Genomic DNA, 22,443 nt, shown 5'->3' with positions numbered 1-22,443 from the left:
GGGATCTGCTGAGATAATCATGTGATTTTTTTAACCTTTATTAGAATAGCAAATTAATTAATTTTTGAATGTTAACTCAGTCTTTTATTTCTGGAGTAAACCCACTTCGTCAGGTGAGTTGTCATAAAGAATTCAATTTGTTATTCTTCCATTGTGGATTTTCTATATCAGCATTGATGAGAGATGCTGGTCTGCAATTTTCTTTTTTCATCATACCCTTATGTGCCTTTATTTTCTGGTAACAAGTTACATGAGAGGGGAGTGTCTATTTTCAGAAAAAGTTTTAGTAAGATTTGTTTTTCATAAATGACAGGATTTAGCAAGAAAACAATGTAGATATAGTTTTGTTGTAGTAAAATTTTAAACTAAATTTACTCTATCACAGTTAAAGTGACCATTAGATTACTTTTCTTCTTGTGTGTTTTAGTAACTTGATCTTTTGAAGACTTTGTCCATTGCATCTAACTGCTCAAATTTGTTAGCACTATGTAGTATTCTCTTATTATCCTTTTAACATCTTCATTGTCCATTGCTGATAATAGTAACTTTATTCATGTTGCTTTATAGTAATAATGTCTCCCCAGTTCTAAACCCTGGAAAGCACTGGGTTCTGTTCTGCATCACTATAATTCTGTCATTTTGAGCATGTCAGTATAAATCAAATTATACACTATGTAACTTGTTGAGGTTGGCTTTTTTTTCTTTCACCATAACACCCATGAGATCCATCCAGAGTTTGCATGTATTGATAGTTCATCCCTTTTTATTGCTAAGCAGCATTCTGAGGCATTGGTGTTGTGTTGAAGAATCAGTCTTACAGAATCAATCCCACTTGGTAATGGTGTATTATTCTTTTCATATGTCATTGGATTCAATTTGCTAGTATTTTTTTGAGGGCTTCTGTAGCTCTAATGAAGACTATTGGTCTGTAGTTTTTATTTTATTGCCTTTGTCTGGTTTTGGAACCCGGGAACCCGGTAATGCTGGCCTCATAAAATGAGCTGAGAGATCTTCTGATTTCCAGAAGAAAATGAATAGAATTGATATTGTTTCTTTTTAAATATTTTAGAGAATTCTCCAGTGAAATTCTGGAGCTTTATTTTTCTTTTAAACTATGAATTCAACTTCTTTACTAGGACTATTCAGATTATGTATTTAAGAGTTGGCAAAATTTCCAATGAAGAGCCAGATAGTAAACACTTTGGTTTTACACATCATATGGCCTCTGTTTTATTCAGCTCTGCACTGTAGTGCAAAAGCATCACATAAGATAGGTAAGCAAGTATACCTGAGTTCCAACAAAACATTTATGGCACTGAAATGTGAATTCCATGTAATTTTCAAGTGTCACGAAATACTTTTCCAGCCATTTAAAAAGGTAAAAACTGGAAGTTCCTGTTGTGGCTCAGCAGTAATCAATCTATTATCCATGAGGACTCCAGTTCAATCCCTGTCCTCGCTGAGTGAGTTAAGGATCTGGCGTTGCTACGAGCTGTGGTGTAGGTCACAGACATGGCTCAGATCTTGCGTTGCTATGGCTGTGGCATAAACCAACAGCTATGGCTCCGATTAGATCCCTAACCTGGGAACTTCCATATGCCACGGATGCAGCCCTAAAAAGACCAAAAAAAAAAAAGTAAAAAACATTTAGTTGGTAGGCTCTACAAAACAGGTGGTGAGCTGGATTTGGCCTGAAGACCAATTTACCAACCCCTAATCTGTTTTATCTTCAGTTGTGATAATCTGTGGTTTTCTTAGTATTGGTCTATTTTTATAGTTTTATGTGTAGAACTTCAGAGTATTCTTTTATTTAAATCCTCTAAATGGAATGAAAGCCTATATTAATATTTCTTTCCAAATAATTAGTAGTTTTTGTCTTCTTTCTTGGTCAGTTTTATCAATTTTATTGGTCTTTTCACAAAACCAGCTTATGTTTTATTTTTCTCTATTATTTTGTCAATTCTATTGATTTCTGCTTTTTTCATTCTATTCATTCTATGTATTTTCTTCTTCTTTCCACCTCAGTTATTGAATTGAGACTCTACTATTTAGTATTATAGAATGTCCTATTAGCCATGTTATATATATTTTGATGTTTTCATTTTCTTTTAGTTTAATATATTTTAAGTTTCTCTTGGATCTCTTTGACTCATTCATAAAACTTTTTAAATTTTCAAATGTTTGGAGGTTTTTCTGTAATTACTTTCATTCAGCTTGTTTTACATTGATTTTTCCTTTTCTATTTCAGGTGGAAGGTTAGGGCTACTGATTTGAAACATTTATTTTTTCTAATATAAACATTCAGTATTATAAATGACCTACTAAATCCCATTTTAACTGCATCTAGTAAGTTCTTGTTGTTTTAATTTTGTAGTTTCCTATGAGATTTTTTTTTGGCCCCACCCAATATTCCCAGGCGGTCTCCCATTCAAGCACTAATCAGGCCCAACCCTACTTAGCTTCTGGGATCAGGCACATTCAGGGTGGTATGGCTGTAGACTTTTGATGCTTTGGTTATTAGGAGGGAGTTGTCTAATTTCCAATAATTTAAAATTTTTTCTGTTATTGATTTCTAGTTTATATTGTCTTTGTGTAATTTGGTTTTAAATTTCTTAAGGTTCATTTCATAATGCAGGATATAAATGGTCTATCTTGGTAAATATTCCAGCTGCAATGGAAAAAAACAAATTTCCAGTTTGGGGGTGGTGTGGTCTGTAAATATCATTTAGATCCCACTGGATTATGTGATCTAACCTTGATGTTTTTCTGTCTAGTAGTTCTCTTACTGAGAGCAAAGTTTTCTAGGAAGGAGGATGTGAGAAGCTGCCTCTTTGCTTATGCAAGTCTGTGATGGCTAAAACAGCTATGTTCCAATAAAACTTTATTCACAAAACAAGCAACTTAGTCAATTAGCCACTTTTCCTAGCTGTAGACTATCCTTCCCAATCAGAACTCTCAGTAAACCAAAGACAAGCTGGTGGTTAAATCCTTTGAGTGCCTTCCCATTTGATATCATTTGTTGTTGCTTAAAGAGAGACAAGGTATATCGGCTACAAAGGAAATGATTCTAGCTTGAAATTTTAGTATTTTGATTTATATTCTTACCTAAATGGGTATTACCTAGATCATCCACTTCCACATGTCAGTTATATGTACATGTGGCTTAAGTTAGCTTAGCTGTGGCTCTCAGCCTTTAGAAATATGATTTGATGGTAAATTTCTTTTTCTTTGTAGAGTAACAATGCTTTATGAGCCTACCGAAGTTAACTATTCACTCTTCAATTGAGCTGACAAAACATTAGGAAAACTGCATTAGTGTGACTCTGTTTAGCTCTCAGGCAGTAAAGAGTGGTTTATAATCAGTTACCTATCAACAGCCTCTCTTTAATAGAAAAGCTAAAGAGGCTTGAAGACATCTATTTGACATAGTAAAACTGTAATTTGTATAGATTTTCTTGATTCTTTTTTGCTCAGGAGATTAGAGTGAACATTTTTCTTGTACCAACTTTCCAGACAAATATTTTTACCAGCTACTTTCTCAAGGTCTGTTATTGGAAGGTATCAGTCTCTGGCAATAGGTCACTGCGGGCAGGCGCTGGCTTAAGCTGGTCTGAGGCCAGCACTTGCACCACCATCTTGCTCCAGTGCTCCTAGCATCTTTAGCTGTTAAAAATTCTAAGACAGACCATCTTAATTAATTAACCCCATAAGATTAAGCCTGGTTATTTGTCTTGCCAAAAAATCCATCTTTTCATTTTCTGTCCTATTTTTAGATTATAAATGTTTTTAAAAGAGCCTTAACTGGTTTAAAAGAAACCAACAAAATAATAAGATTTGGTTGTTTGAGGCTGGTAAGTACTTTATGAGCACTTAAAATTCAGAACCTAACAATAACTCAGGAAAAATAAAAAGCACACACAAACTTGATCTTGTGTAACAAATTTTATTTAGCATTTTTATAGAGTACACAAAATATGCAAATAACTTAAACCTAACATACACCGTATGAATTTTCTCATAGGAAAGCATAAGGAGAAGACAAAAATATTGTGAGTCTCAAGAATTTCTGAATGAAGTAAAAAGTTCTCCACAAAGATCCAGCTGTATACAATTCCCAAATTCCTCTTATGAACCCCATCAAGGTTTCACCAGTACAGATGTGTTCAAGTCAAGCTGTCCATCTTGGGACACATATACATCTACAGCTGGTACAGAGGGCACAGAATTAGAAAGTTCTACAGGATTTTGGCCTATGATGTCCCAGTTTACTCTCAGTGAAGAGACAAAGGTAGATATATGTTATTATGGCTTCACCATTCTTTTTCTTTTGATATTAGTATGTCTTGCTTTATATTTTCTCTGAAGATATTAAATAAAATCCTTTTGCTAATATAAGTTTCCAGGTCTCCACAGAAATGTTGCATTCATTTCAGGGTCTTCTCCCAGTCATTTTCAAGGTAATTAGCTTATAAAAAGAGAATTCTTTACATTAAAAATGGTAGAATGATGAAGTTTGGAAAATACTTTTTAAGTTTCAGATCACCTAGGAAATCTAGAAAAAGGGTTAACCATTTTTTGACCAAAGGAGAAATCTGCAAATTAAGATGTTGATAGGGATGATTTATTTTAGAAATTTTTTTAAAGTAGACTGAAAAATCCTTCAAAAAGTTTTATATAAACTACTAAAACACATTATTAAACACCAGGCACATTTTTTGAAATGGGAATAATAATTTGCTTACCTTACTACAATACGGACATTCACCAAATATGGTATTAAAACTCTGTCTACTGGTCAGCAGTCCTCTCAACCACTGAAGATTTTAAAAAGAGAAGGGATCGGTGTAAGCATGATTACAAATTACGGGCACTCTAAATATCGTTTCCTTTCCGAGTACATTATTTCTTATGCCAGAAGATTCTCCTCAATTTACTTTTCCAAGAGTAAGGGGAAAAATTTCCTGAGCTTATACCAAACTACTAAAATGCTCAATAACAAGAGGAAACCATAATAAACTTCAAGGTCTACACCACTGACTTAAAATCAAGTAACTGACCCCTTTAAGAATTTGATAAAAATTATCTATCTTTTCCACCCTAAAACAGATTCACACATAAATGTTTTCAAGTTCACGGGATTCACATATTCTACCTAAATCCATTAATCATAAATTGAGAACTTGTGCTATGAAAGATAACACAAGATCTTGAAAATTTAGGTCTTAATTCTGGTTTTAATCACCAATAGTGGGTTAATTCTCAGTCCATTAATTACAAGCATAAGGCTGTCCATTTTAAAAAATTAAATGAATATTCATTATTACAAAAGAAAGCACATGTTCCCTGAAGAGTATCTCTATAATTAGACTTGGTATTTAATGATTTTATATAAGGTAAATTGACATCTCTACCTAAATTCTTCATTGTTCAATTGAAGATAGCACCAGCAGCTCTCTCTAATCACAAAAATCAGGAGGTGATATTAAGGAAGTCTTTGAAAACTGAAAGCACTATAGAACTGCAAGCTGTTCTGTATGTAGATGCACATGTAGTTATTCAGATGTCAACTCTGCCGTAACATGAACACTATAGAGAGCAAATGACCATAGACAGGAATGAAAGAAGACTTCACATATAATAAAGAGTAAATTAGATGTCATTGCCTAAGCGTGTTGTGAGATACTCAGATCACAAAATGCATTCTGAATATTGAAAGTAGGATTATTACATTTATTCTATACTCAAATATAGCCTGAACAGTAGTACTACTCTTTTTCACCTTACTGCCATCACTACTCCCAGTGGGATGCATCTACAGATTCTGCATTGTGGTTACATGAGATATTTACTCAAGATTCCAATGTACCATCAATTTAACTTCTTATGCATCAATGAAAAGTCCATGAATATATTCTAGATACATTTTCCTCCTCCTTGGATACTTTAGGACATTTCTAAACTCATTAGTAACATGATGAAGAAATGGAACAGATGGCATTTGGAATGGACTGGTAAAGGAGCTAATGACAAAAAAGGGGATCACTACTGACTAAATAGATTTTAGATTCTGTTTAGATAGATTTCAAAGATGGTTATTTCCTACGTTGTGTTACTCTTGCTGATATTTTTATTTTTACCTCGTATAAGCATACTTGATGGAAAGACTGTCCACACTGTGCATTATCACACACTTGATCAGGAATGACACCATCAAGTTGATAGGCGTAACAAATTCCACAATCCATAGAAAAATCCTTCAAAACAAAAGCAACGTTTATAAGAATATGTGTTTCAAATACACAGGGTGAAATAAAAAGTATGAATAATATGGTATTAGGTATTATTACATTTTTATTAAAGTTTTATAAAGGTAACTATCATATTATAAAAAAAAGCTACATCACTAGCACCTTAGAAAAGCTGGGTTTTTTTTTTTTTTTTTTTGTCTTTTTGCTATTTCTTGGGCCGCTCCCACAGCATATGGAGGTTCCCAGGCCTATGCCAGGGCCACAGCAACGCGGGATCCGGGCCACGTCTGCAACCTACACTACACCACAGCCCATGGCAACGCCGGATCTTCAACCCACTGAGCAAGGCCAGGGATTGAACCCTCAACCTCATGGTTCCTAGTCGGATTCATTAACCACTGTGCCACGACAGGAACTCCTAGAAAAGCTATTTGTAAGACAGTGCTTCCTTTTTCATCCAATAGATAATATACATGAATATACACAGATTCTACTTTTTAGTTCACAATATGTTTGGGCTTAGGAATTTTCCCAATTTGTACATCAATAAAATGCCACTGTAGCATGCAAAGATAAGAAGTGACATTAGGTAGTCACTAAACCAAACTTCAAAATATGTAACTAAAGGAAAAAGGAAAACACACTCCCACCACTTACTAGTAGTCTACATCCTCAGCAGCTTTGTCAAAAATCATTTCTAAGTTTATTTTTGCAGTGTAGTAGTGTCTATTCAATTTTGAAAAACTATACCACCATCCTTCACAAACACTTCTATCAAGCTAATTAGAATGTTATCAGTTATCCTTAAGCAGAGAGTACAGAAAATCCAAACATCTCAATAGCTACACTGGACTGTTCCTATTTTTAATAATAAAATGTCTCAATCACTTTACAGCTGCAAAGATAATGAAAAAAGTTCACTTATAACCACCAAAGGTTAACAAGTTCTTCAATGCAACCGTTGCTTACAGTTTAGAAGTCTGTTATAATATTCTTCTAGTTCCTTCCCTTTCACCCTTATTTCTCTCTGGTGCCTAAAATAACATTTAACTTTTATTATGCAACACTGTTTGGAATATCAAAGCACTGATAAAACTTACAGACTTTTCCAGGATAGCACGAGCTGGAAAATCAATTTCTAAAACATCCTTCAAATTTTGTAACAGACTATTTTCTGGATCCCTGAAAGCATAAAAAAAACTGTTATTAAATTTGTAAAATCACAGAAAGATGTAACAATTATATTGTAAAGATACCTACCACAAATGTATGTTTCTGCTCAGCTTAATTCCCAGGGGTTTTACCACTTCAGATATTAAAAAAAAAAAAAAAAAGTTAATAATTTAGGGTTTGCTACTCTCATTTTATGGAGTCACATTTGGAACAGAATTTGTTTCTTTTTATTGAGCTATAGCTGATAACACTATATTATAGATTTAGGTACATACAACATAATGATCTGATATATGTATACACTGCAAAATGATCACAAGTTTAGTTTACATCTATCACCATGTGGTTAGAATTTTTTTACTTGTTAGGAGAACTTTTAAGAGCTACTCTTAGCAACTTTGAAATATATAAAATATTGTTAATCACAGAGTGTTTCCTAACTACCTGATTAGAAAATCTAATCATATATATTATATATTGAAAAGCACTGAAGTACATAGTTCAGAGACATTTTCACTGAATATATTTACCATTAAAGGGTTAATGTGTTACGATAATATTTAATTTAGTGGTAGCTAAAGATTTTATGATTCTATTGAAAACATTTAAAACTGAGATCTCATACCATGGTCAGCTCCAAGAAAACAGCACTCAGGAAGCATAGTAGGATGCCTGGGATCTACCTCTATATTTATTGAACTATTATTCCCTACAATATAAGAACATTAAAGCTTTTAGAAGTACAACAGTTCATCAAAAAAAAAAAAACACACACACACACACACAAAAACAAAGGAGTATTTGGGTACTTATTGTATACCTAAGGAAAGATTGCTTTATATAGAATTTTTTTATAAAGGAAAATATATCAGTAATTCATAATTAAAAGTATATTTTAAAATTGTAATCATGACTAAAGATTTAGGGATCCCAACTTTCAAAAAAGAGAACCAATCCATAGTTAATATAATTAATTTAGACTGGAATTTAGGTGAGAATTTCATTCAAGTTTGAATAAAATTTTTCAATGGAGTGATGAAGATCTTTAATATAAAAATTATAAATCAAAAGTTTAAGAAATAATCTAAATGACTTTTCATGACTTTCTTGAAAATAAAACATAGAAGACTAAAAATACAATAAATGGTAAAAATAAACATTAAGATTTGTGTTTTATTAAGTTTTATAAAAATATTTTCTGAATTCTTTACCTCCATATGAAGCTTTCCTGTGTAAGTTAACAAAGGGTTCAATTCATATTAAATTTTTGGAAACTTCATTTAATAACAAAAACAATGAACTCAGTTTGCAGAATCTAAGAAAAAGTTATTTCCATTTGGCACTAAATTCTTTCATAAATAATTTTACTAGAATATAGTACAGATTTCAGAAAATGTTACTTGCTTTTTTTGAAAGTACACTGTATAATTATTTTAAGTTTAATTTGTACTTCATTTTTATGATAAAAATATGTCAATAAATTTTACATAATATCATGTAAGACTGGCTAATGTTGGCAATAATATAATAAATACAATTATTATAGATCTAGAAAAAGGTGATTAAGTAAAATAAAAAAATGAGTATAAGTAATTCAGTGAGAAAAACAAAATTACAAAAACTTATCTCATTGGTTAATGCATTTTTTTTTTTACCATGAACACAAATTCCAGCTCCAGGAAGTACTTTTACTTAACAAAAATGACCACATTAGTTTTCCAGTTAATTTGCTAAAAACATGGTCCTAAAAAGACAAATCATTCCCTGAATGAAAAAAAAAAAAGGAGCTAAAAAGTAAATAGTGAATAAAAACCAGGTTGTCTATGCTGAATAAAAAAAAGCATATTTAATCCTAACCTGATAAAATAACTATTTTAATGTGGCCATTAAGATAATAATTTATTACACTTCTTTGGAGAAAGTATTTTCATTTTAATATCGACTTACTCATGAATATACTGTAACTTGGTTAATTATTCCAAATTAAATACTGTTAATCCTTTTCAAACTCAGTAATAGATAGCACTGTTTGTAAAATCGCTACACAACTGTACTTTCCTCTTCTCCTAGTAACGTGCCACGTTTCCTCCCAGATAGCCTATTCTGCCTAGGTAGAAACTAAAAACTGCTCACTAATTTGGATATGATTCACATCAATTTCAAACTATCCTTCCTAACTATAGTACTTACTGTGAACTCAACATCTAAAATCTTGAGAGGCTGAACTTTTAAAACTGATTTCATGTACCGCTTACTCACAGTGAGAAAATACAAAACGAGCATTTTATAGGAGAGAGAGAATGGTAACAATTCAAGGGTGATATTTATGGTTATTCCATAACTTATTAATTTCATATATTTATAGTAAAGAAAATAATTAAATTCAATTATTATTTTGTAAAGCTTTCTATGTATTCTTCAATGGCATGCATGGCCCACTTCAGATGCTTTTATTCCTCCATTTTTTTTTCCAAAAATATTTTCAGACTTGTTCATACTAATCCTGTCTAGTTTCACAGATGAAGCCTTTATTATTTCTAGCATAGTTTTTTTCCTGAGAAATGGAAATTTTGAAAAATATGCTCCACTATTTCTGTGCTAATTGAAAGCTAATTAAACACTATTTCTGAATGCTACTTCCATGTACTGGATCATCACCTTTTATAATGAAACACCTTATACTTGCCCTTTCTACCTGAAATATTTATATTTAAATACAGTCAAATCATAGTTCATCCCCCAAAATTTTAGTATCTGACTTCATACAAAAAAGTCTCATCCATGAGTCCAGTGTCATCTTAGGTTCATTTTCCTAAATAATACAAAATACAAACACCTAAAAAAAAAACAAAAAAACTAAACAATGAAAAACAAAACAAAAAAATCCACAAAAACAAAAACCCTCCTTAATCCTTCTTTACCCTACCTAATGCAATTCTGCGTGCTGTAGCACTCCGTGTAGGTTTTTCTGGCTCAAGTACCCAAGTCTTCTCATCGATTTCATCCATAACATCCCAGAATGCCTTCAGTGATTCTAATGCTTCCAAAAACTGGCTATGAATGCTTATTAAGGAGCTCTGTGAAAAGACGGATGAAAGCTGAAGTAAGTTACACTCTCAGTAGTGGATAATCTTTCACCTAAAATACAACTCAATTTACAAGTTTTGAACTGTTTCATTTCAGCTAAAAGTAGACTCCAGCAACAGATTCCCTGCTTCATATCACTCACTTTAATACTCAGTATTAACAGAGTTCTTTTTTGATTGTCACTGGACTGTGCACCTTATCAAGAAAATTGCTTTTTAAAAACTATATTTTATGATGCATTTTGTACCATATATATGTACCATTAATAGAAGGTATGTACATGTAAATTTATTAACATCAAGTTATGCTATATATCTTTAGCATAGTGTCTACAATTTTAGTATGAAAACATTTTTATTTTTGCTCAGGTATCAAATGCAATGCTATTTGTAATTTGATTAAATTACTTTTATACACTTAATAACTGCAGACTTAATTAGGAAGACTATGAAAAGGTTTTATAGTTTCTTAAAAATTCAAAAAGAAATTACAAACAAGATTTCTTTTCATGTTAAAATTTTTAGCCAATCTCTGAATCCAGTATTCCAGACATTAATCCTTTATGGAAATTAACTTAAATACATTTTCACTAAATGGTAAGAAAGCAAGCCGTCATTGATTTTAAAAAAATCAATTCATAATTACCTTCAAAGTTGAGTTTCTCATAAAATAAGGTGATATGTTTAAAAGTTACAGCTCTCTACTTAATATTTTATATGAGTCAAAACTGAAACAGAATGATTTTATGTTTCAAATGAACAAAATACATGTCACTGAAAATACTAAAAACCTATTAATCCAAAATAAGAACTCACTTCCTTAAAAACATGTATTTTGTATTTATTTACTTAAAGAAAACCCATTTCATTTCATTATCACTTCAGTTAGGGTTTATACACAGATGGTTTCATTGTTTATATGCATGAAGGTAGTTTCAACTCTGCTAACCACCCCCCTTTTTTTTTAGGGCCACACCCATGACACATGGAAGGTCCCAGGCTAGGGGTCTAATTGGAGCTTCAGCCTGCAACCTACACCACAGCTCATAGCAACACCGTATCTTTAACCCACTGAGTGAGGCCAGGGATCGAACCTGAATCCTCATGGATATTGGTCAGGTTCATTACCAGTGAGCCACAATGAGAACTCTCTAACCTTATATACAGAAAAAAAGGATAGGAACTAGAGCTTAGTGTCTGAAAATAACCTTTTAGGATATTGAGGGTTGAGCATCTATGCTCTCCTGATATAATATAACCTACAGATTTAGATGCCAGAATCCATAAATCAGAAACAAATTCCCAAGTGTGTGTGTGTGTGTGTGTGTGTGTTTCAACTATGAGCTGTACTTCATTTCTTCTTTCACTGAATGCAGCACCATTCTTTAGATACCCAAATAAGAAACTAGTTTTGATCCTTGAGGATTTCCCTTTCTTATACATAAAAATTAAATAAGTTAATAACATAAGACCTAAGTCCATATTTAACCTATTTCTTGGTAACTCTATCATGGTACTATTAGATACTACTAAAATAATCCCCTATTATTTCCATATCCAGACTTGCCATCCTCGACTTCCAACTATCTTACTGCAGATTACCCTATCTAAAATTTTAATAAACCTGAGCATATAAGTACCTCTCTTAAAATCATTCAAACCAACATTCTAACTGGGTTTTTTTCCCTTCTAGTTATACTTCCCTAAAAGCCCACTATTTACACTGCAATCAAGTTGATTTTTGTAATCTGCAACCCTGACATTTTAATTCTCTAGTTTTAAATGCAGTTCTTCTCAAAGTGATGTTTTTTTTCTTTGGATGCTAACATAGTGAAAGCAATACAAGTTCTAAGAACTGTTCAATATTTGTTTAAACTGAACAATTTGATGTTAAAAATCACTGATGACCTTCAATATTCTATTTGTAAAGGCCACTATTACTTATCAGTAGCTTGCAAATTATGTTTTATATTATCACTAGAGATTAAAACCACCATTTCTCTATCATGGCTTGCAATTAATATTAGTATATATAGATATGTTTACACAAAGTAAATTGAAATACTTTCTGTGGGTGTATTTCCTACTCTAAGCTTTAGTAACCATCTTCTCTATGATCATTTCCAAATGTGTTTCAGCCAGATAGAGAACTCCAAAACTAGTCAGCCACCTCTGTATAGGTGGTATCTATGTGACTAACACACACATCATACTCAGATGGCTCCAAGCTGATCTCATCATTTTCCCAAAGAAATATTCTCTCCTGCCTTTTATTTTTTTAACTTGCCCTACTGTCCAAGCCAGAAGTCTGAGCATAGTTTTAAGACTATTAAAACAACCTTCTAAATGAATTTTCTGCCTTTATATTTCCCTAGAACTCATTTACACTGCAATTGACTTTTGTATTCTGTCAATTTATTATTATTTTTTTGTCTTGTAATTTTTAGGGCCGCACCTGCAGCATATGGAGGTTCCCAGGCTAGGGGTCTAATCGGAGCTGTTGCTACCAGCCTACACCAGAGCCATAGCAATGCGGGATCCGAGCAGCGTCTGCGACCTACACCACAGCTCACGACAACACCGGATCCTTAACCCACTGAGCAAGGACAGGGATCAAACCTGCAACCTCATGGTTCCTAGTTGGATTTGTTTCCGCTACACTACAACAGGAACTCCTGTATTCTGTCAATTTAATACTGTAATTTCTTTGCTTATAATAAAAGTCATTGATCATTAGATGCAGACATAGTAAACCAATTGCTGGATGGTATGTTGGGATATTTAATAGCTTTATTTGGTTATAATTGATATTCAAAGAACTGCACATTTTAATGTGTACAAGCTGATGAGTTCAGGCATATGCTTGTACCCATGATACCATCACCACGATCAAGATAACAGACATATCCAACACTTTCCAAAGTTTTTGTGTCCCTTTTTTTTTCCCTAAGAACACTCAATATGAGATCTACGTTTGCAAGAAATTTTGAAGTGCACAATACTGTATTGTTAACAATAAGTACTATGTTGTATAACAGATCTCTAAAACCTAATCCATCTAGCATAAGTGAAACTTTATGCCCTTTACACACTAACTCACCATTTTACTCACCCTCCAGCCCTGGTCGACCACTATTATGTTCTCTATGAGTCTGACTATTTTAGATACTTCATATAAGTAGAATCATGCAATATTTGTCCTTCTGTGGCTAGTTTCACTTAGCAATAATATGCTCCAGGTTCATCCATACTGTTGCAAATGGCAGGATTTTCTCTATTTAAAGCTGTATTTTTTTTTGTCCATTCATCTGTTGATAGACACCTAGGTTTTTTCATATCTTTGCTATTATAACACTAGAATGAACACGGGCATGCAGGTGTCTCTTCCAAATTCTGATTTCAGTTCTTCTAGATATATACCTTTAAGTGGGACTGCTGGGTCATATGGTTGTTATAGTTTTAATCTCTGAGAAACCTCCATGCTATTTTCCATAGTTGCCGCACCACTTTACACTCTCACCAATTGTGTACAGGGGTTCCAATTTTTCCATTTCCTTGCCAAACTTCTACTTTGTAGGGGGGTTATTTGTTGTTTTGTTTTTGATAAAAGCCATGCTAACAGGTGTGAGGTGATCTAATTTTAGCAGGTGTTTTTTTTTTTTGGGGGGGGGGGAGTGGTACCCGTTGCATATGGAAGTTTCTGGGCCAGGAATCAACCTAGGCCACAACTGCAGCAACCACTGTGCCAGACCAGGGGCTGAACTGGGAATCGGAGCCACTGCAGTTGGGATGCTTAAGCCACTGCACCACAACAGGAACTCCACATTTTAGTTTTGATTTGTATTCCCTGATAAATGATGATGTTCAGCATCTTTTCATGTACTGATTGGTCGTCTGTGGGTCTTCTTTGGAGAAATGTCTGTTAAAGTCTTTTGCCTGATTTTAATCAGGTTATTGGGTTTTTGCTATTGAATTCTAGGAGTTCCTTATATATTTTGATGTTCATATTCAAGAGATCACTGCCAAGACCAATGTCAAGAAGCTTTTCCCCTAATTTTCATCTTGTAGTTTTATGTTCAAGAATTTATTCATATTTTTTCTTTTTATTAGGGCCACACCTGTGGCATATGGAAGTTCCCAGGTTAGGGGTCGAAATGGAGCTGCAGCAGCTAGCCCACGTCACAGCCACAGAGCAACATGGGATCTGAGCGGCATCTGTGACCTACACCACAGCTCATGACAATGCCAGATCCTTAACCCACTGAGCAAGGCTAGGGATTGAACCTGCATCCTCATGGATACGAGTCACAACAGGAATTCCTTGGTTTTGAGTTGATTTCTGTATACAGTATGAGGCAGGCGTTTTAATTTTATTTTTTGTGTAGATATCCAATTTTCCCCAACACCCTTTGTTGAAAAGACTCTTTTCAAAAATCAGGATAGTATTGGCCCACTCCTTTCTCTCCATCTATATTTAAAAACTTATAATTACCTATTTCATTGAAAACCCAAGGGAAAATTAACCAAAAAGTCGTAAAATATTTTCACAATGTTATCTTTCATTTGCAAGTAAGTAGCCCCAAACACACTAAACATTTCTTGTACACATGACTGTAAATAAGATACGAAACATAGCTCTGCTTAAAATGCTAACTCTGCACTTTAAAAAGAAAAATATTTTTTAAAAAGAAAATGACAGCAAAAAACCAGACACCCTAAAACCAGAAGTCAGTTGATAATTATAGAAAAAATGAATTTCAAACCTTAAAAGTCATTGTCAAGTTTTAATAGATAGACATGTGAGATAGATACACTAAACCATATTTTTATGTTCCAGATAAAAGTGTCCAACAAGGTGAATGTGGGACATAGACATTTCTCAGGGAACCTACCTCAATATAGTAAGGGCCAAGTATGATAAACCCACAGCTAACATCGTTCTCAACTGTGAAAAGCTGAAAGCATTTCCACTAAGTACAGGAATGAGACAAAGATGTTCACTCTCTTCCAATATAGTTTTGGAAGTCCTAACCATGTTAATCAGAGAAGAAAAAGAAATAAAAGGAATCCAGATGAGAAAAGAAGTAAACTGTCACTGTTTGCAGATGACATGATACTATACACAGGAAATCCTAAAGATGCTACTACAAAACTATTAGAACTCAATGAATTTGGTAAAGCTGGAGGATACAAAATTAATACACAGAAGTCTCCTGCATGCCTATACACTAACAATGAAAGATCAGAAAGAGAAATTAGGGAAATAATCCCACTTACCATCACATCAAAAAGAATAAAATAACAAAAGAATAAACCTATCTAAGGAGACAAAAACACCTTTACCGTTTCTCTTAGCAATTTCAGAGAATGAGATATTACAACTACACTATTAGTAAACTATCTGAAATTTTTTTCTCCAACTGCTTATTTATCTATTAATCATTCATTTACTTTCATTTTCAATAGATTTACCTAGTGAAAATGAAAAAAAGTCCAAATGGTAACAATGCATTTAAATATTCTACATACATCGTTCTAAGTGCCAAGAAAGTTCTCTATAATATGACTACATTTTACATCTATGTTTAATAAGTATTTGGTAAGGAGAAAAGTTTTCTAATTTTTTTTTAAATTGCTAAGTCTTCATCTTTTAATATAAGCAGTTTCACATCACACAAAATTACTGTGCTCATGTTTTCAGTTTTCTTTCCTTGTTTTAGCAAAAGGAGCAACATATGAGATAAAATAATTAGTACAAGTCCAGATGTCCACTGGTAAGAAAAATGTTAACCTCCAGTATATTCATGCAATGGAATACTACTCAGGAATAAAAAGAACTAACGATACATGTCATAACGTGGACATCTGTAAAAGAAGCCTATATACAAAGTGTACATACTATATGCTTCTGTTAACGTGAAGTCTAGAACAAGCATAGCTTGTTGAAAAAATAAAACAATTTGTATTTACTGGGAAGAGAGAGGAGACGGGTGATGGCGATGTTCTGCATCTTGGGTGTGGACTGCACAAGTGTGCTCCTGTACTGAAACTTACGGTACACTTTTAGGATTTACGCATCTTGCTGTTTCCAGATTCTACAAAGAACTGAACTCTAGTTACAGGTATGAATACTGAAGTATTTGGGGGAAAGATCTCCAATACATGCAAAGTACTATGAAAGGCACCAAAAATCAGATGGATTTATGGACGGAAAGAGGTATATAAATGGGAAGGTAAGGGTACAAGCAAGTACAGTAAATGTTAACCGCAGAATCTGGTGGTGTGTATATGAATATTCACCATAAACCTTTTCAACCTTTCTGTATGTTTGAAAGTTTATATAATTAAATAAATAGGAGGAATGGCATACCTTAGGTTATTAGAACTAAGAAACTTAAAACTTCTAGATTATGTTGTAATTTATTTTTTAAAAAATACTCAATAACTCATCTCTACATAAATCTTTACATCTGTATATTTGAGGAGTTCCTGCTGTGGCTCAGTGGAAACAAACCTGACTGGTATCCATGCACCGCAGGGTTTGATCCCTGGCCTTGTTCAGTGGGTTAAGGATCTGGCATCGCCGTGAGTGTGGTGGTATAGGTCCCAGAGGTTGCTTAGATCCTGCATAGGCCTGTGGCTGCAGCCCTGATTCTACTCCTAGCCTGGAACTTCCATGTGCTTCAGGTGTGGCCCTAGAAAAAAAAAAAAATTAAAACCATCTCCAAAACAAAACATTTCTTCTGAGAAAAGCAGCTCACTGTATAAGACAAGTTATAACCGTTGAGATCTCTGTAATAGCTATTCTTAACTAGAGAATCAAATTAAAAAATATATCTTTATATTCTCTAAGTAAATTTAGTGTTTCCTTTAACTACAGAGATAACAAACCACATTGTATTAGTACCTGTAACATTCTCTACAATAAAAATCATATTGCAATCACCTAGAGGAATGAAACACTAATTTCTAAATTCCACTCTCAGCCATTCCTTTTTAACTGATTTTGTTACAGTGAAGCTTCAGCACTGGGAATTTTAGAAGCCCGCCAAGTGATTCTAATGTGCAAAGTTGAGGTGCCTAAGTGAAACACCGAAGAAAAACCATTCTCGTTACAGTCCAAATGTTGCCACAGTCATATTTCTAAAAGATTCAAGCTTATAGGGGAAAGAAGGGCATCCTTAAGAACATTTACATCATAACTTTAATTTGACTCGTTTTTCAGTGTAACCCATGTTTAAAATAGTATTTATTTTTGTAACCAATTTTGGGATTGGGGGGAATATACAATGAATTTGTAGAAATGGAACATATTTCATAAAATATTTATAAAATTTTAACTTAAATTTAGTCAATTTACAGCCATATTCAACAAACTATCTGGGTCAAGAATCAAAGAATGCATGTTCTTATTTATAACACACCAAGTTACACAAAAGTAAATGATACTACAAAAATGTGATACAATTCATTACAGCAAATGTGTATAATGCACCTAGTAAGTGTTATGCTCTATAGCAGATACTGGTTGAACTTAGAACGTGTAAGATGCTTAGCATGTTAGTTAAGATCACAGCCCTGAAGTCTAATCTTGAGTCTCATTCCTAGCATCACTGCTTAAAACTATGTGCATCTTTCTCAACAAATTACTTAATCTCACCTTAGCATCTGTAACATGGAAATATTGTTAATCCTTACAAGATTTAAGACGATGTATATAAGATGCTAAGTGCTCAGCATATATTATGTTTAAGAACTGATAGCCATTATAAGTAAAAGATACATGGTCCCTGACCTATAGAAATTCACAACTCAAATATAAAAAATCTGTACCATATCAAAGGATTAACACCCTTAATATGAAAGGTTTACTGAAAATCAATAAAAAAATACGTATGTATTAAAAACAGGGGATAAAGAGTTCCTCGTGGGAAAAATTCTCATAATCAATAAAAAATACTCAACCTCATAATAGACATTATTCTTCTAACTGCAAATTTTCAGGTAAGAGAAAGAAGAGATGAGCAAAACCTCAGAGGATGGTGAGAAAAATGAGACCTCCTGAATGGAGGTCTGCTTTCCCAGAGTAGCTTCTCCTCCAGTTTCACAGTATAGCTTCTTTCTTACAGCACTCCTATTGCTAGTCTTGGTAGTCACTGCTTTATTACAGAACCTCACAGGAGAAGTGAGCATCCTGTAGGTCCTGTGGGACCATGATGCATGCCTTTAATCCATTCCAGAATCATCAAGAGTGGTTTTGTTCTGATTTGGCACCAATATTTGATTTCAAGGCTTCACTGGTCCCTGGGTAGTGTGGTTTTAAAAACAACCCTTTTTATGACAGTTTTTATCTTCTTTGTCCTTTTCGATTCTTCCTACAATAATACTATTTGTATAATCATAAAAGAGCATATGGAGAAATATAAATAAATGGTCTATTATACACCCTTTCAAGATATGTACAGAATAGTAAAAAATATACTAAACTTAATTCAGTGAAACCAATATCCCAACCCTATGTCAGGAATATGTTAGGATTTCTGACCCAAAGATAAAAGTACTAGTTCATGAGGAGGTCACCATTCTAATCTTGATGGGTAACAAAGTATCTGATCAAGACATACTCAACCTCTTGAAGCCTTATAGCATCTATAAATATAAGTGTACAGTACATAACTTCTAAGATTACTTCCAGCTCTAAAAGTTAACTCCAAATATGAAAAATCTATAAAGTAGGTAATTCTGTCCACTTAAAAGCACATTTTGTTCTAGATACCAATTACTATAACATACCCCATTTCCAAATTGTGTTTATAAACATTTTTATTCAAATTATATATAATTTGTATGATTCACTCCAGAGCACTCGGTTCCTCTTTAACGAAAAGAACTTTCATACCATATCAAAATATTTGGATTATACCTTATATTCCCATGATCTAAGGGGAGAAGTCAAATATGCATTATACAACTACTATTATTTTCTAATAGATATGGAAAAAAATTTCAGCCTTCCAAAAATTCTGAGTTTTGGAATAGGTTTAGATACTATAAATTTCTAGCAGGAATGGCAAAGTAATTATATAGCTTAAATATGATGACGATCCAAAAAATTAAAATCCAAACACTGTAGCTAATTCATTAATCAAAGGAAAATGCCAACCACCAACCTTTTTGCACATACATACAATACTATGATTAAAAGAAATAAAGAAAAAAACTGAAGACAAAAGAAATTGGCAGCAAAACCCCCAAAATTATTTTTTAAAACCCCTAAACACAGAAAAGGCTTAGTGTCCCAAAAGCAATAAACTGAGAAGAAAAAGATCCCAGTGACCAAGATAATGATGCAGAAGCCTCTCCCCTAAGCCTTGATGTTGTGGGAAGGGAGAGGATGTGATGCTAAATGACTTCTTGTACTCAGAGCATAAAAAAGAAATTCCTAGAAAATTAGAAAATATAAAACAAGGTGAGAAGAGTGCATTCTATATTCTAATCTACTCCAAACATTTTTAACATACTATGATGAAAGCATACTAACCACAACCTCATTTATCTATGTACCTTTCAGTCCACCTATTTTTATGTGGGATAAATAAGGCAAAGAAATAAAGGCACAGACTAACATTGGAAAAATAAATCTGTAACATTACATGCCCCGGAAATACCAGAGCTAAGTTAACAGGGAATGTATTTCCTGATTGGAGTCCCATCTTCCTTTATGAAAAGGAAAGGTCAGAAGATTAAAAAGAATTTATTAGTCTCAAGGAAAAGAATAGACATCTCAACATGATTTGAAAAGAGCAAGCATAAAGATAGTCAGAGATCAATTTAATGTTAGAGTCACCTAAAGAATTTAATGAAATTCTCTGCGCTGAAATTATGACACATGAAGTGTTCTGTTCTGCTTCTCAGTGAGAAGATCAGTATGTGAGATGCCTGTGTTGAAGCACTAAAAATTTCAGGACAGACGCAACTGAAAAGATTTCTAAACAGGCTGTTTGGTATGACAGATTTGGTATTTAAATATTGAGATCATGAACCATTAGAAAATTCATCTGGTCAAATGTGACCAAATCATGACCTTACCAAAAAAATTAAAAGCCCATATAAAAAGGAGTTCCCGTCGTGGCGCAGTAGTTAACGAACTGGACTAAGAACCATGAGGTTGCGGGTTCGATCCCTGACCTTGCTCAGTAGGTTAACGATCCAGTGTTTCCATGAGCTGTGGTGTAGTGTAGGTTGCAGACGCGGCTCGGATCCCGCATTGCTGTAGCTCTGGCATAGGCTGGCAGCTACAGCTCCAATTGGACCCCTAGCCTGGGAACCTCCATATGCCATGGGAGTGGCCCAAGACATGGCAAAAAGAGGAAAAAAAAAAAAACCATATTCTATTTCCTGACTAGTTTTATGATGCTGAAGCACAGTCTATTTTTGAAATGCTTGCAATTTTTATTCCTGAAAAGTGTGATGAATAAAGTACCCTGATATTTGAGCAGAAGAAGGTCAAATTAGTTATTCTTATTCATGTTTAATAAATAAAATCAACCATCAGAAACCTAGGTTCTATCAGGTTATATAAAAATCTTAGAAGTTATCACATTTTTCTTACAAAACATAGCTGATTAATAAGGAGATGAACATATTACTATTAGCTCCATGGCTAGAGGATGTGTATTTAGTGAAATAAATTGATGCTCTGGTTTCCACTGTCATCACCCACTAATAATTACTTACATGCCTAACTAAATTTTTCAAAACATGCTAGTAACTGCATAATAAGGACAATATAAGAAGTCCTTGGCTATGGCCCATTGTTATAAAATAGTTGCATAAAATTGTTTGTAGTGGTGACAAGCCAAAGGAAACTGATAGCAAGAGTAAAGAAAAGTCTGTAGTGCTAAGGACAAGATCTGAGAGAAGACTGATACTTTGATTTATAAATTGAGTTTAAAAATATGACAGTAAAGATGATCCAAGATCTTGGGAAAAAAAAAAAAAACTGGAGACAAAGATTAATAAATTACAAGAAACAATGAACAAAGAAATAGAAGGTTTAAACATTAAACAAACAGATGTAAAATACAGTATCTGAAATAAAAATATACACTAGAAGCAATCAAGAGCAGAATATAGGAGGCAGAAGAACTAAAAAGCAAGATGAAGGACAGACTGGTGGAACTCAGACATGCAAAAGAATGAAGACAAAAAAAAAATGAGAAGAAATGAGGACAGTCTAAGAGAACTTTGGAGTAACTTTAATGCACCAAAATTCTTATTAAAGGGGTGCCAGAAGGAGAAGAGAGAAAGGGCTGGAGAAAATATATGAAGAGATAATAGCTGAAAACTTACCAGGAAGTACAAGTACCAATTAAAATAACCCCAAGGAGGTATAACCTGAGACACATATTAACTGACCTAAAGACAAATAACATATACTGAAACCCCAATTAAGGTTATCAGCAGCTTTTTCAGAAGAAACTCTGCAGGCCAGAAGGGAGTGGCAAGATATACTTAAAGTGATGAAAGGAAAAAACCTTGAACCAAGAATACTCACTCTATCCAGCAAGACTCTCAGATTTGAAGGAGAAATCAAAAGCTTTACAGACAAGAAAGCACTAGGAGAATTCAGCACCACTAAACCAGCTTGACAACAAAAACTACAGGAACTTTAAGTGGAAAAAGCAAAGCCATAACTGGAAATAAAATTACAAATGAGAAGGTTCACAAGTAAAAACAAACATATACTAAAGGTAGAAAATTATCCATACACAAGACATCAAAACCAGCAGTCATGAAAAGAGGGAACAAATGCAGGATACTGGAAATGCATTTGAAATTAAAAGAACCACATCTTAAAACAATCTTGTACATATAGATTCCTACATGAAAACCTCATTTTAACCACAAACCAAAATCTACAATAGATACACACA

General features: G+C 33.4%; 2 protein-coding genes across 8 annotated transcripts in view; one reads left to right on the top strand and one right to left on the bottom strand.

Annotated features, from left to right (window-relative positions):
- Positions 1–4,395, top strand: part of VRK2 (VRK serine/threonine kinase 2) — a 106,906-nt gene extending 102,511 nt beyond the window's left edge. For all 6 annotated transcript variants that reach the window (XM_047782027.1, XM_047782032.1, XM_047782030.1 and 3 more), the window contains one exon: positions 4,022–4,395. In XM_047782027.1, coding sequence (XP_047637983.1) covers positions 4,022–4,363 — 342 coding nt within the window. In that variant the 3' untranslated portion in view covers positions 4,364–4,395. The remainder of the gene's footprint in view (positions 1–4,021) is intronic.
- FANCL (FA complementation group L) overlaps positions 3,928–22,443 on the bottom strand; it is a 98,968-nt gene continuing 80,452 nt past the window's right edge. For both annotated transcript variants that reach the window (XM_047782033.1, XM_047782034.1), the window contains exons 8-14: positions 10,348–10,498; positions 8,047–8,130; positions 7,509–7,554; positions 7,349–7,430; positions 6,138–6,254; positions 4,743–4,814; positions 3,928–4,465 (exon numbers count right to left, since the gene is read on the bottom strand). In XM_047782033.1, the coding sequence (XP_047637989.1) occupies positions 4,430–4,465; positions 4,743–4,814; positions 6,138–6,254; positions 7,349–7,430; positions 7,509–7,554; positions 8,047–8,130; positions 10,348–10,498 (588 nt within the window). In that variant the 3' untranslated portion in view covers positions 3,928–4,429. The remainder of the gene's footprint in view (positions 4,466–4,742; positions 4,815–6,137; positions 6,255–7,348; positions 7,431–7,508; positions 7,555–8,046; positions 8,131–10,347; positions 10,499–22,443) is intronic.

The sequence above is a fragment of the Phacochoerus africanus genome, chromosome 5, assembly GCF_016906955.1.
Source record: "Phacochoerus africanus isolate WHEZ1 chromosome 5, ROS_Pafr_v1, whole genome shotgun sequence".
Lineage (NCBI taxonomy): Eukaryota > Metazoa > Chordata > Mammalia > Artiodactyla > Suidae > Phacochoerus > Phacochoerus africanus.
Note: the sequence above shows the minus strand (reverse complement) of the source record. Positions and strands in the feature narration are given on the sequence as shown.